The sequence below is a fragment of the Pteropus vampyrus genome, unplaced genomic scaffold (genome assembly GCF_000151845.1).
Source record: "Pteropus vampyrus isolate Shadow unplaced genomic scaffold, Pvam_2.0 Scaffold56, whole genome shotgun sequence".
Taxonomy (NCBI): domain Eukaryota; kingdom Metazoa; phylum Chordata; class Mammalia; order Chiroptera; family Pteropodidae; genus Pteropus; species Pteropus vampyrus.
Genome location: NW_011888837.1, coordinates 2,448,088 through 2,462,256, shown reverse-complemented (window position 1 = coordinate 2,462,256; position 14,169 = coordinate 2,448,088). Strand labels below are relative to the sequence as shown.

General features: G+C 38.6%; 1 protein-coding gene across 1 annotated transcript in view; it reads left to right on the top strand.

Moving 5' to 3' along the window:
• RASSF6 (Ras association domain family member 6) overlaps positions 1 to 14,169 on the top strand; it is a 49,040-nt gene that overhangs the window by 14,259 nt on the left and 20,612 nt on the right. Inside the window, exon 3 of the mRNA XM_011360621.2 lies at positions 13,790 to 13,868. Within this exon, the coding sequence (XP_011358923.1) occupies positions 13,790 to 13,868 (79 nt within the window). The remainder of the gene's footprint in view (positions 1 to 13,789; positions 13,869 to 14,169) is intronic.

Below are 14,169 nucleotides of genomic sequence, written 5' to 3'. Positions count from 1 at the left end.
CCTATATGCCTTCCCATTTTATAATTGGCCCGTAGTAAAATATGTCAAAATGAAACCACATATTTTGGGGAGGATATTTCTAAAGAAGGATCTATGATTCTAGTGACCCTTACTTTGTGTTATATTTTTAATAGACTGAATTGAGGATTTGTAGATTATCTTCTATAACTCAGAGCCTCTTTCAGGCCCTACTATCCATGTACTAGATGGAACTCCTGGTGGCAAAGTAAAATCTTCTAACATTTATACAAACATCTGTCTTGAAGATAGCAGTTCTCAAAACATGGTCTATGGGCCACCTGCTTCTTAATCAGATGCTTGTTAAAATTGCAGATTCTAGGCTCCTCCCCAGAACTAATTAGGCGATCCTGATACATACTGAAAACTAAGAACCACTGCTCAGAAAAGGAAGGGATTAAAGTTTGAGGACTTCTGACCACCTGAAAGAAACAGAATTCCTGGAGCCTGAGGAAATCTTTACAAAACAGTGGCCAGAAATTATAATAATACCACGGACCACCTGCGACAGTCAATGTGTCACAAATCTGGCAAACACCTCCGTTCATTTACTCACTTAACAAATAGTTATTCAGCTCCCTCTCTGCAGTAGCCACTGTTCTACTAGTGAAAAAGACAGAATTACCAACTTTTTTTTTGCAGAGAAATACACAAAAATAATGGAAATTAATAGGAAAATAGAATCTGCTTAATGGAAATTTTAGTTTCAGCAAGTATTGTAAGAACTTCATATGATCAATAAAATAAGAGATATTAATATTAATAGCACCATAATCAATATAACAGTTATATCTTACTGCTGGATGAACATTCTGAGTTTAGAAACTTCCCAGGGTGAAGGATGAAGGATGTTGGCGTAAGTTAGCTTCATGCTCAAATGACTAAGGTTCCACTTGCTGTTTCATTGCCTGGGGTCACCGCTACTTTGTTGATTCACATGATAAATATTCTAAGTGAGCTGAGTTTTTAAAAAAATGGTTTCATATAGTTGCTTTCAAAGTACTTTCATTTTATGTCCTAGGCTGAAACCAGGGCACTTTAGAGGTAAGTAAATGCCAACCTTGTGCTTGAAAAATGTTCAAATTCAGTTTTAGAATGCAGATCAGATTTCATCCTCGGAAACAGACTTTTTTCTCCTCCTTAGGAACCTAGTACAAACCCTTGCAGACTGCAGCTCTTCCAACAGCATCCCACAAGGCACGTGTGCATTCATGTCTTTAGTAAATAACTTTAATTAGCATGACGTAATAGATTTTAGCAGAAAGTGCTTTATTCCAAACAGTTTCTTTTTTCCAAGCATGTTAGTTGGCACCTTTTGCTGAAACAAAGGAACTAGCCACCTGCACCTCTGAGTGCGTACAATTCAGTACAAAGAACCAGTGTTCAGTGGCTGTTTCAACCTTGCCGTTAGAGCTGGAGGGCAATGTTTGCCCAGGTTCACAGCCAGGGTCTTCTCTGGAGCAAAGGAACTGGAACAAACACTGCGTGCCCCAGCATGCCCTGCAGGTAGGTTTTTGAGGACACCACTCTCCTGAAGGCAGCTGCTCTTGTCTTTAAATAAAGGATAAGGGAACCGTCACTGAAAAGTTTTTATTCTAAACTAAGCCCGGGGCAAAATGTTTGAGGCGTGCTTGGCACCATCTTTTTTTATGGATGAGGAATTTTTTTCTATGTGGGAATTGTTTTTAAAAATTTATTTTAAAATTCCCATTATCCATGTTTGACGACCTAGTGAAAATAAATTTTCATTATGAGAAATTCAATATCACATCTGTTACTATGTCACAAAAGGTCAGATGTGTGAAAAGCCATTTATTAAGCTGTCTTTATGTCAGATATTTTTCAGTGAACGTATATTGTCATCAGTCATAAATATATCAGTATGACTGTTACTGCCAATAAAATGTATTTATTCCCCCATTCACCTATTTCATCACTTCGGTCCTTTGAAAAACAGTAAGATCTGCCCAAGATACACTGAATATATTTAAATAGGTCTGATAAAATCTAAATTCAAAGACTCTAGACTCTGAGCCTTTATCAGAATTGCCCAGAGAGCTTGTTGAACCAAAGATTTCTGGACCTCGTTCTCAGAGTGAGGATTTGTGTGTCTAATAGATGCTGTTGGTTTGGGCATCATACTTTGAGACCACAGATCTAAAGGCCTGATAACAGAGGTAAGTGTCCAGAAGGAAAGGAACCCAGTCTTAGGATAGAATAAAGACCTAGCCTAAGTGAGAGGATTCTAGACATCTGAACAAGGAGGGAGCTCACAAGTTGAAGGGAGTGAGCGGGAGAGCATCCCTAACACAGGGAGCCTGCCTGAGTTCCAGCAGGCAGGAAAGGTGCCCAGTGTGGCTGAGATGCAGGACACAGGGTAAAGCATCTCCTAAAAGCAGGACTTTACCTACTGTGATAAGAATTAAGGGGTTTATCCCAAGAGCAATGAGAAAACGTTTAAAGATGTTAAGCAAGGCAAATGATATGATGAGATATGTTCTATCTACTCTGCATAGAGTGTGAAAAATAGATGGAGGATGTCCAGAAGAGAAACAAAGAGGTTGCTAAATACTTTTTTTCAAATGTAAGGAGAATCAGTGATCAGTCATGGCCGCGTTACAAAAGAGCAAGATAAGAGCCTATGTGTCAGGAAAGCTCTTGTCTTTAGCTCATGCTCATGTGGATGATCCTGAGGGTCATTGACCACCTGTTATGTTTCAGACACTCTAGTAACAATCCCAATGGTCTAAGAGGCTAAAAGGCATATCAGTAAAATAGCTGAAAGACTTCATTAACAGAATAGATAGATCGATTCCCCATCCCAAAGGAACAGGGGCATCAGACTGTGAAGTCGAGGCAGTCATCCTCAACAAGCACAAAAGCCCCCAGCTGTTCATGCACAAAGGGTGTTATCTTATAATCAACCTGCATCTACTTCAGTAATGACTCCTGTTGCATGGAACAATTGTGTTGACTTTTCAACTGGCTTTAAAAAAATTTCTGCATTAGAAAAACCTGAATGAAAGTTTAACTCATGGAAGAATGAAAAGCAAGACCCCAGTATAAGTTAGGCACAAACCTCATTGTTTCATTCCCTCATCTGTATACCCAGCCCCACAGCAAATCCAAGCTGCTCCACTTCCAAAATCCAACCACTTCTCACCACCCAGTCCAAGCCACCATCATCTCTTGCCTGGACAACTGCAACGGCCTTGTAACTGAGCTATCTGCTTCCATTCCTTGTCCCTAAAGTCTATATTCTCCCCCAGCAGCCAGAAGGTCCCTTTGCAATGTAAATCACGACATCTTGCTTGAATCCTTTAAATATTCCTGTTACTGGAGAGTGGGATCTTCTCCCGGTGCATTGTCCAGGTTCTTGATGTCTCAAAGAATAGAACAAGACACCGAAATACAGTAGAAAAGAAAAGTTTTATTAGAAGGGAAAGTAAACTTCCAGACTTGGAAGCAGGCCTGAGCAAGAGAAGCGTGGCTCAAAAGGCCTGGTAACAAAGACTTCAGGGTTTTTATCCCTTTTTGCTGTGGGTGGTTACTTTTCTTAGAGGAGTGGGCTCTCTTGATTGACAACTAAGATTGACAGGACTCAGTGATTCATCATTTTGCCTTCTGCGCATGTTTGTTCCCAGAATTCAGTCTGTTATAATGATATTAATGAACTTCTGGGCATATGCATCATATTATAAGGATGGTGTAATGAGACTTAAGTGAATTGAAGGCCGTTGGGGTCTCTTCATTGAGCAGATGTGAGTGGCTGGCTTAAACTGGTACCTAAATCTCTGCCTACTGGTTTCTTTGTGTGAGTTAAAAAAATTCCTCTGGCTTGCTTAATTGTGGGCAGATTAGGGCAGACTCCCTCTAAGATTGGATGACCTCAGCGTCTCTGCAGGCAGACCCAAAACCCCCTAACTAACTTTTCTGCCTACCTCTTTTCTAAGAGCCATGAACCCCCTTATTATTAGTATGGATGTTGAGGGATGGGAGGTCTCTTCTTCTGTATCTGCTTCCTGCTGAGAATGGCCTTAGTCTCTGCCTACAGGGGTTTCATGGAACTCTTTCCCTTCCTGCCTCAGTCAGGGTGGGGTCTTGGGTTTCCTGCTGAAGCGCCATCTCAGTCCCTAGACAAGGAAAAGATACGAACTCGTTATTTAAATCATACACCTATTAATTTCTATTATTGATTTGCCTATTAAGTGAGTAAAGGGAAACAGGCTTGGTTAATATATTTCTTAAAGAGTAAAAAGAAAGACCTTTGGCCTAAAGTCTCTGCCAGCCCCAGACTCTAAGGGCCCTGCCTGGCTTAACATCATTTCTGCTTAATGATGGGCTGATGACCCTTATCAGTAGCCAAAGGATCTGACTTGCCAGAGCAATTATCAAGATTTGAGAGAGAGGGCCTTTTTTCCCAAAGAAAGGAGGGAAAAAAACTTAACTAGGTTTACTAAAAAGATTAACTCTGCAAGAGATGTCCCATTTCATTTCCTGCTAAAAGATTAAAAATTTTATGTGTGATGTCCAGTCTCAGAATAATCACCTCCCATCCTTATTCCCTGAACCTGTGAATATTTTACATTACATGGCAAAAAAGAATCAAGGTTGCAGATGGAATTAAGGTTGCTCATCAGCTGAGATTAAAATAGGGAGGTTATCTGGATGGGCCCAGTGTAATCACAAGGGTCCTTAAATGGGGGTGGGGGTGCGGTGAGCTATTTGTAAAGAATCAGTACTGGAGTTTTACTGATGAGAGTGACTCAATGGCCATTGCTGGCTTTAAAGATGGAAAAGGGAGCCAGAAGCCAAAGAATGTGGGCAGGCTCTGGAAACTGGAGAAATCCAAGAAATATATTCTCCCCTAGAACCTTCAGAAAAAATATAGCCCTGCGGACTCCTTGATTATAGCTGGTGAGACTCGCCTTCTGACCTACAGAATGGTAAACTAATATGTTTGTGTCGTTTAAAGCCACTATGTTTGTAGTAATTTGTAACAGCAGCAATAGGAAACTAGAACAAAGCTCCTCCCCAGGAGTGCCTGAAGGAACAGTGTCTTCCAGTGCCTTACTTCAGTAATAGAGGAGGGGAGGAGATGAAGTGTTAGTGAGTCAGTTATAAGTAACCATTATCGTTTCAATGGGAATGACCACCTATTCCAATCTGCAAACTGCCAGTAGAAGGATTTCCCTTCCCTTAAAAGAATAATATCACACTGATTCTCAGCACCCTACGATCTAAAAGAATGAATCTCAAAGTGTGGTCCCTGGACTAGCAGCATCAGAATCACCTGGAAAGATGTTAGAAATTCAAATTCTTAGGACCCACCCCAGACTTAATCAGTCAGAAACTTTGGGGGAGCCATTTGTGTTTCAACAAGCCCTTCAGGTATTTCTGATGCTCACTCCAGTTTGGAACCATTGATATAACATACACGTATACACTACTACATTTCATGTTGTCCATACACACAGCAGCACAACATTTTTCTGTAGCTTTCAACAGTATTTTCTTGGGCACTTAATGTTTATCTGTTCTCTCCAAAACAATTGGCTACAAGAAGAAATAGATTATTTCATCAAAGTGGAGGTAGGTTCAAGTCCTGACTTAGGATTAAATAGAAATATTAAAATTAGTGCTGCATTGTAGATAATGTTAGTGATGCAGGACAGGGCAAACCCCCACCCTCCACCACTCCCGTGTGAGGACTCAAGATCTGCACTGAGAGAGGGTCAGTGAGGGTTCTTGGCTTCGCACAGGAAAGAATTCAAGTGCACACTGAGATTAGAAACAAAAGGAAAGTTTATTAGAAAAGGAATAACGCTCCACAGACAGAGCATGGTCTCCTCTCAAAGACAGACAGTGAGAGAGCTGAGAAGGAGTAAGAGGAACAGAAAGATAGAGAAAAAGACAATGAGAAAGTGAGAGAGAGAGAGAGAGAGAGAGAGAGAGAGACGCAGAGACAGAGGGAGCAGATAATGAGAGAGATAGACAAAGAGAGAAAGACAGAGACCCCCGAGTGTGTGGAGAATTCAGTTTATATATCATTCTTAGTTTCTGTGAATTACAATTTGAAGACTTTGTTTACCTATTGTCCTTCAATGGTATGGATACGTAGCCTGAAAGGTGTGGGTATGCAGTGTGAAAGGCCTGTGTGTAATCTCACTTTTGTTCTATAAGTTCCCTGAAGAGAATAAACAGTTGGGTTTATTTTGTGTAGGTTATGATTTGAAGACTGTTTTCCTTTTATGGTGTGGGTAAATGGTTTGTTACTAATCCTAGCAGGAATCTTTCTTTGTTCTGTACGTTTCCTCATGGTCTGGCCTGTAGGGCTGATCAGCATATTGCAATCTCTGAATATAGCTTGATTTAACATTTAATTCTCATGCCTCTTCCCTACATTCTTAGGGCTATGAACCAGAGACCATACTTCTCTGTGTTTCAGGCCAAAGAAGGAAGTTATAGAGCATGAACTTCCCTCATTCTTTCTTCCCTGTTTACAAACTGCTTGATCTGCTCCTAGGATGTCAGCTGCATGTGATGATGGAAAGCAAGGTCTGATACGGAAGCAGCTCATTGCAGCTGCCAACTGGAATTATAGATTGTGAATTTTTTAAAAATCTTTTTCATAAAATTCTTCAGAAGCCAGACCATAGAGGAAAGGAGAACAGTTGTGCCTCCCCTCATCTGAGGTTATTGGAAAACATGCTAGTATGTTAAAACATCAAGATACTGTTATTTATCTTTATAAAATGATTCTCTTAAAAATCAGATATCATATCGAGAGCACATTTCTAGCTAGTGCTACAAACAGTAGCACCTTAATGAATGGTACAATCTTCCTTTGCCTCTCCCTTTTTATCCCCTCTTCTGTGTCTTAACATCTAGTTACTTATTTCTGAGTAGTGAAAGCCTCTTTCTTAAACGGTGGAGTTTTCATAATCGAGAAAATATTTGGGGTGTTTTTCTTTGTTTTGTATCTACTGACTAGCCGTCATTTTAAGTTTCTTCTTAATACTGTGAAATTATTTCTTAATCTTTAATCCTTTTGCTCTTATCTGACTTCTAGGAGTTGAGGCCCTGAGAAAAGCTGACACTTACATCCACTAACGGCTCCACGGCCATGTTTTACAGGGGTAATCATGAGAAAATGACCCAGAAAATATAAAAGTTACAAAATGGCTCCAAGCAGCCAGTGGATGGTTAGGAGGTGGAGATGAGACAGATCTAGTTATATTACTTTATTGCTTGGATTTCTAATAGATTTCATTAAACCCCCAGCTCCTTTTTATTATTGGTTGTCTGCACTGAAGAGGGAATCAGGGTCCAGGCAAGAACTGCTTAGAAGAACAAAGCAAACAAATCGCAGGCACTGACATCCCAATTAGCAGCAATGATTTATGATACTTTGGCAGAGTTGCTAGAAATGTTAGAAACTTGTCCTTTTCAAAAAGGGCAGACACTCCAAAGGAAGTCAGGAAGTTGGATAAATTTGGAGCTTCCTGATAATTTAGGGTTTGCACTTTTTCTTCAGTCAAGATAGTCTTTCTCTTCCCAGCTTCTCAGTTTTCAAACTGTGGAACCCAGTCCCTTCATTTGCAATGGAAATTTGAATAACCTGCTTTGCTAGCTGGATCAGGTCTGCATGCAAAGGTTGAAAAGGATTCTTTCCTCATCATTTGAGCCAGGAGATGAGGCCAAAAGCAAAAAAGATCTGGGGCTGTAGCTGCTTCTGGAAGAGGGGCTGCAGAAATTTGCAGTTTTAATTCCAGAATTCGAGTTGACAGTAATGAAGGATAAAGTGGGTTAAGAGAATTCTGCTACTGCTTGCAGATGTCAGGAGTATGGAATGATGGTTTATCTTGGCAAATGTCTTAATGATAAAGCTCTACTTAGTCTCTGTTCTCATATTTCCTGGTTTCACCTTTCCCAAAACATACAGATGTTTATATTATGTTTTTATGGTAAAATTATGAAAACATTATGAATTGTTTTAATATAACGTATTATTCACTTATTATATAGCGTTTGGGAGGTATACAGAACTACAACACAAAATTTAAAAATCACAATTTTAATTTTCAAATGATCCATTTGTTATCTTTACTTGTTTAATTCATATTTATTTTATTAAAAATACATTAAGTTTTAAATTGTTTTTTGAACCCAACATCAAATCGTTAATCTCGTTGCTAAAATTTAACATTATGAACAAAGTCAGTGAGAGGAAAGCTAAATGTATAAGAGAGCGAGTTAGCTTTTTCATTCTGCCTCAATTTTTCATCTCTTTAAAGACACTCTTTCAAACGTCAAACATGGCAACACACAGCAGAATGTTGTTTCCGATGCTGCTATCACAATGCAATTCTGTGGCCGCCTGAGTTGAAGCCTGAATATTTTCCAGCAAGTCTCCAAGAGGCAGAAGTAGCACAAACTCAGGAAGCACAGCCACGGCCAAATATGCCTTTGGTGGCTGTGTTGAGCTGTATTTTCCTCTGAAGTTTATTTTGTGTTGTGTGGCAGTCTCTGAAGTTTGTGTTGGATTACAGCACAAAACAATATTTTCGGTTTGCCTTTAGTGAATCCAAATTGTAAGAATCACTTAGTAAAGAGTGGGACACGGTTTTTTGGTTTCCAGGAAAGGGATTGGCTATCCACTAAATTATGCCATAAATCATTATTAAAACAAGAGAGAGAACTGATAGTTGACATCCATTCTATCTATGGATGCAGAGCATAACTCACATCTACCCATTATGCTATCCAATGTCCATGCATATTGCACTTTTATAAAATTAAATATAAATTGTTTCTTCCAGCCAGCTAAAAAGTGTGATTAGATTGAGGAACTCATTTCTTGCTTAAGTCTATTATTCATGGCAAACGTCAGAATGTGGGTAATTCCCATCTGCTGAGCAGCTGCAATACAGGCCACAAAGTGCAAAGTACACCTAAGTGTTTTGTCGTTAGCACTGGATCCACTATTACTCATTAAAACTGAGCTGGGAAACTTAAAGGAACAGGAGCCCTGGGCTTTCCTCTGCACCTTTCCCCTACACCTGTCACCCTCATGTTAAGTCCCTTGCTGGATAGCTATAATGAATAAATCTGGGGGTCCATCAGCATCTATCAGAGAGATCCCCTCTCTGCACTGCAGTGTATAGTGCCAGCTTCTCTCCTGGGGAAGCTTATGATTCTGTGTTCATTTAGTTAGAAGTCTAGTTTTTATGGACGTTTGCCATGCCTTAGTTTTATAAAAACACTATCAAGATTATATACTGTGTGATGATGTTTTCTAAAAGAATTCAGCTCTTAAGAAATCAATTGATTATATATTACCATAATGTGTATGGAGTGTTTGAGGTTTGTGCCTACTTCATAGATACCCCTGTGGTTTCTAGACATCACAAATTTGTAAACTTAGAAGACTGGATATGAAATCTATCTTTTTTATCACCCGTTTTATAGCTTTGTTAGGGAAACTGAACAGTTGCTAAACAGTCTGATCTTGGCTGAGTGGGGAGCTCTTTGGAGGCTGAGAGGAAAAGGTGTGCAGATGCTCTTTGCCCCTCTTTTGAAGGGGACGGAGGTCCATGTGTAACATTTAAGTGGGTCCTAAAAATCTGTTACAGTTACCATTGGCACAACACAGTGTGTATTAAATTGATGTATACGTTCTGACTAGGTACTGCCTAGATCACACTTTAGTGATTAGCTTTGAATCACCTAAAGAAGTGGTCTCTAACCTTTTTGACACAGGGACCCCTGCGTCTATGAGAATCTAATGCCCGATGATCTGAGATGGAGCTGAGGCGGTGATGCTAGCAGTGCTGGAGAGGGCCTGCCGCTCACCTGCTGCTGTGCAGCTGGTTCCTAACAGACCACAGACCAGTACCAGTCCATGGCCCAGGGGTTGGGGACCCCTGCTCTAAAGTCTGGAAGGGACCTAAAATAAAAATAGGCATTAAAATAAAAATAGTTTAGATCCTTCAATATTTGCGGCACATTTGATTACCTTTCCATGGAACACGACCTTGCTCCTGCACCTCTACTCCACTACTACTGGGATGGTCCCACCCAACTTGCTGTATTTTGTCCTGTCCTGAAATCTGTTTTTCATGAACTCCCTAGTGGCCCTTAGCATCACCATGTTATTCTCTTGCCTGGAACCTTCAGTAATTGCCTGCAGGCTTAATTCTAAGCTTCTTACAATGGTTCACGAGGTTCCTGTCCACTTCTTCAGCTCATTGCTCACCACTCCCCATTTTACATGTTATACTCTTAGAGTCCCAGCTGTTTGACTTTTCTCCACAAAAACTATAGAAAGAGCTACATGTTCTTGTTAATGTTTTCTTTGCCTGGTAAGCTCCCCACACTCTTCTGTATAGTAAGCAGTAATAGATGTTACTAATAGATGTAACACCTATTCTTCAAAGCTCTCAAACGCCCTCAGAATATGACCGAGGGCTCTTGATTATGTGTACGCAGTGACTATATGAATGAGGAACCATTAGTACAGGTCTTCTGTTAGAGGATATAATTTGAGTCAGTCTGCAAATGATCAACTTGACAATAGCAATTCAACTTCTTGTGCCCCTAATGCCAACAAGTCAAGTTAGAATGTTACAGGCTACATTTTATTCCCAGTTTTGTGTTAGACTCATTGTTTCATCAGGTGTATAAATGAATCATCTTCAAAATTTCTCTGGTAAGGTACATACAATTAAAATATGATAATGTTATAGATGTCAAATTATAATGTACACCTGAAAATTATATAATTGTATTAACCAATGTTACCCCAATAAACTTAAAAAAAAATGTGATGATGTTTCAATATTTGGAACTCATTCATCATTGCTGTCATTGTTCACTCAACTTTTTGCTTTTTTGTTTTTTAAATTTAATTTTCTAAATTTTTCAATTACAGTTGACGTACATTATATTAGTTTCAGATGTACAACATAGTGCTAAGACATTAGTATAACTTACAAAGTGGTCACCTCGATAACTCCAGAACCAACCTGACACCATAAATAGTTATTACATTATTATTGATTATATTGCCTATGCTGTGCTTTATATCCCCATGACTATTTTGTAACTGCCAAATTTTTTGTTCACCTAACTTCTGAATTTTCTTTACCATTTCCTCACTTTACGGCATCATTAACTTACTTGATTTTATCTCAACACTATCTTATGCTCTACTCTTCTTCCACATGCTAGTGTCCTTCAAAGTGCCATGAATAGAAAGATACTGCCTGTGGTGAGAAATATATGCAAGACTTGGAAAATGTTTCTGTATCTGAACAAAACCTGATTAAATTACCTGGTATTACACATAGTTGATAGATTGGCCGACTTGCTCTATAAAGGGCCAGGTAATTCATATTATAAGCTTTGTGAGCCATATGGTTTCTGTCAAGGCCACTCAGCTTTGCAGTTATATCAGCAAAGCAGCCATAGACAATAAGCAAATAAATTACTGTGGCTGTATATCAATAAAACTTTATTTACAAAAAACAGATGGCCTGAGACCACAGTTTGCCACCTCCCTTGGTCATTTCAAACCTTATTTCTGTGAAAGAAAATTTAATCAGGTTTTGTTCAAATACAGAAACATTTTCCAAGTAGCTTCTTCCCAGAGAATATTTTTTCTCATTATACATGGTCCTGAGGTAAACATTTTTACTTGAACCATATCTTATCGTGCAGTTTTATCAGAAACAGGAGCTGTGGGGATAAGATTATGTAAAAGTTCATTTGCTTTAATAACAACTCTCACAGCTCAGTATATCAGGAGTTGCATCCCAAGTGAACCAGAAATTTCTGTATGCTGTCCTGGCACTCAAGAATGAGAGCAATAAAAGTGTTTATGCTCTTTATGGGTACTATAATTTTTAAAAAATAACCCACAGCAATGACTCCAAGGGAACAAAATCAGTGTGCCCAATGACACTTAGAAGAGAAGTACTCATTAACAATAAAATTCTAAAGTAACCCAGTCGCGGAATGGAATAAAGGCATGCAGAAATTCTGTAAAAAAATTTTATGTGGTGATTATGTGGAGTGTATTGATCCTTGGAAATGTGTACATGAAAAATTACAAGTAAGAAAAGTTAAATAGAAAAAATATGTTTACATGATTTCAAACGTGTAAAAATTCACATACATGAATTCTATCTTTTGGTATTCAATAAAAATTTATTTTAAAAGAGCCTACTATGAGCAAGTCCCTGCTCTAAGCACTGGGACGAATACAGCAATGAATAAAATAGATCAAACTTCCTGCCCTCACGGAGCCAATAGTCTTATGGAAGGGAGATAGATATTGAGGACCAAAGAGATTGATATATATGGAAATTTAATATCATGAGATTTCTCCCCCACAAAACTGCTTATGCATTTTTTTTAAAAGCTTCCCCCTCCTCCCCGCCCCCCCGCCTCATTTGGTATGTTTCGTTAGAAATAAAAATTCCTCCGATCACATCAGTCAGTCAGTATTTGTTAAGTTCTTATTATGTGCCAGGCCTTCTTCCAGGCACATGGAATCTATAGAGCGAATGAAATATACAAACATGCCTATTCTCATGGAGCTACAGTTCAGTGGGGAGGACAGAATGCAAGATAATATAAAATATAGTCTTAAAATAAGAATGTATATTATAATACATAAGAATATATAATAATATGTTTTCTAAGAATGTAAGTAAAATATATACAACGTTAGATGGTGACTAAAGGGCAGGCGTAAGAAAGAAAGCAGGATATGGATGCTGGAAGAAGGCAAACTTCTAGACTGGTGGTCAAGAACTTGTTGAGATCACTTTGGAGTAAATATTTTTTTTTAAAATGAATGTGCTAACAATACGATGATATGGGGGAAAGATTATTCTGGGCAGAGGGATCAACGACTACAAAGACCCTGAGATGAGAATGTGCCCAGAATGTTCAGAGTACATCAAGGCAGCCAGTGGGTGAGGCATAGTGAGCAAAGGAGAGAGAAGTAAGAAATGAGATTGAAAGTATAACAGCACACCACACCACATCTGGCCTTTGAAACCATTGGAAGGATATTAACATTTATACTAAAATAAAAAGATATTAGAGAGTTTGAACAAAAGAGAAATATAATCAAGGGTGCATTAAAATAACTCTTGCTGTTAAGAATAGACGACAGATCCAGGGAGGCTTTTAAGAGACTGTTACAATAATACAGGAGAGAGACAAAAGCTTGGACAAACAGAGTCGGTAGGATAAGCATTTTTAACTGTGGCGACACAGAGGAAAGGATGAAGGTGTGGCAGGAAATAGCGCTCCCCCTGCCAGAGTCCACCTGCCACAAAGGGAGAAAGATATTCAGGTTATGTTCTAAACCCTTGCTCTATTCCCAGTGGGAAACACAAGGTCAGGCAAATTCTAGGTGCTTAACTTAGGTTGGTTAAATGTTGCAAAACAAAACAAAAAAAAGGAATGTGAAACCAAATTTGCATTTCATGGCTACTTCCTGCTACAGAACACTCTTCTCATGCTTTTGTCTTCAGTCATTTTCCCTTCTTCAGTTTATTTAAAAATTATCACCTTTAACATTTATTGATCTCCTAAGGAATCTTCAGTTTTCAATGACCTAGATTAAGTTAAACTGACACAACAGTAAAGATTTCAAGTAACTATTTTTTCTATCTAATACCTTCACAAACTGAAAGCACTATTATTGCCTTTAAAAAGCCTAATACTGATTGTAACTGAACGTAATTTTTTTTAGGGAACAACTCAATTCTTTATTGAAGACCTACAACCTTTTTTATGGGAACCAGAAAAATCTACATATTTTATATGGACAGGTAAGTCCGTCAAAGAAATACAATAGAGGTAATTCACAGAAAAAAATTCTGTAAAGATATAGAGGAGTCAGATTAAATAAGAGTCCATAAGCCAGCAGCACAAATGGTCTGGGAGAAACAGGTGAATCTTTAACATGATCGTGAATTGTGTTTTTTTGTTTGTTTGTTTGTTTGTTTGTTTGTTTTTTAAAATGTATCACAAAATGTCAGTTCTGGAACATTGTTGACTTTCTAAGCATTTTGGGGGGATAAGAAAACATATTAAAATATCTTTAATGACATTTGCTTTCTACTTTAAAGA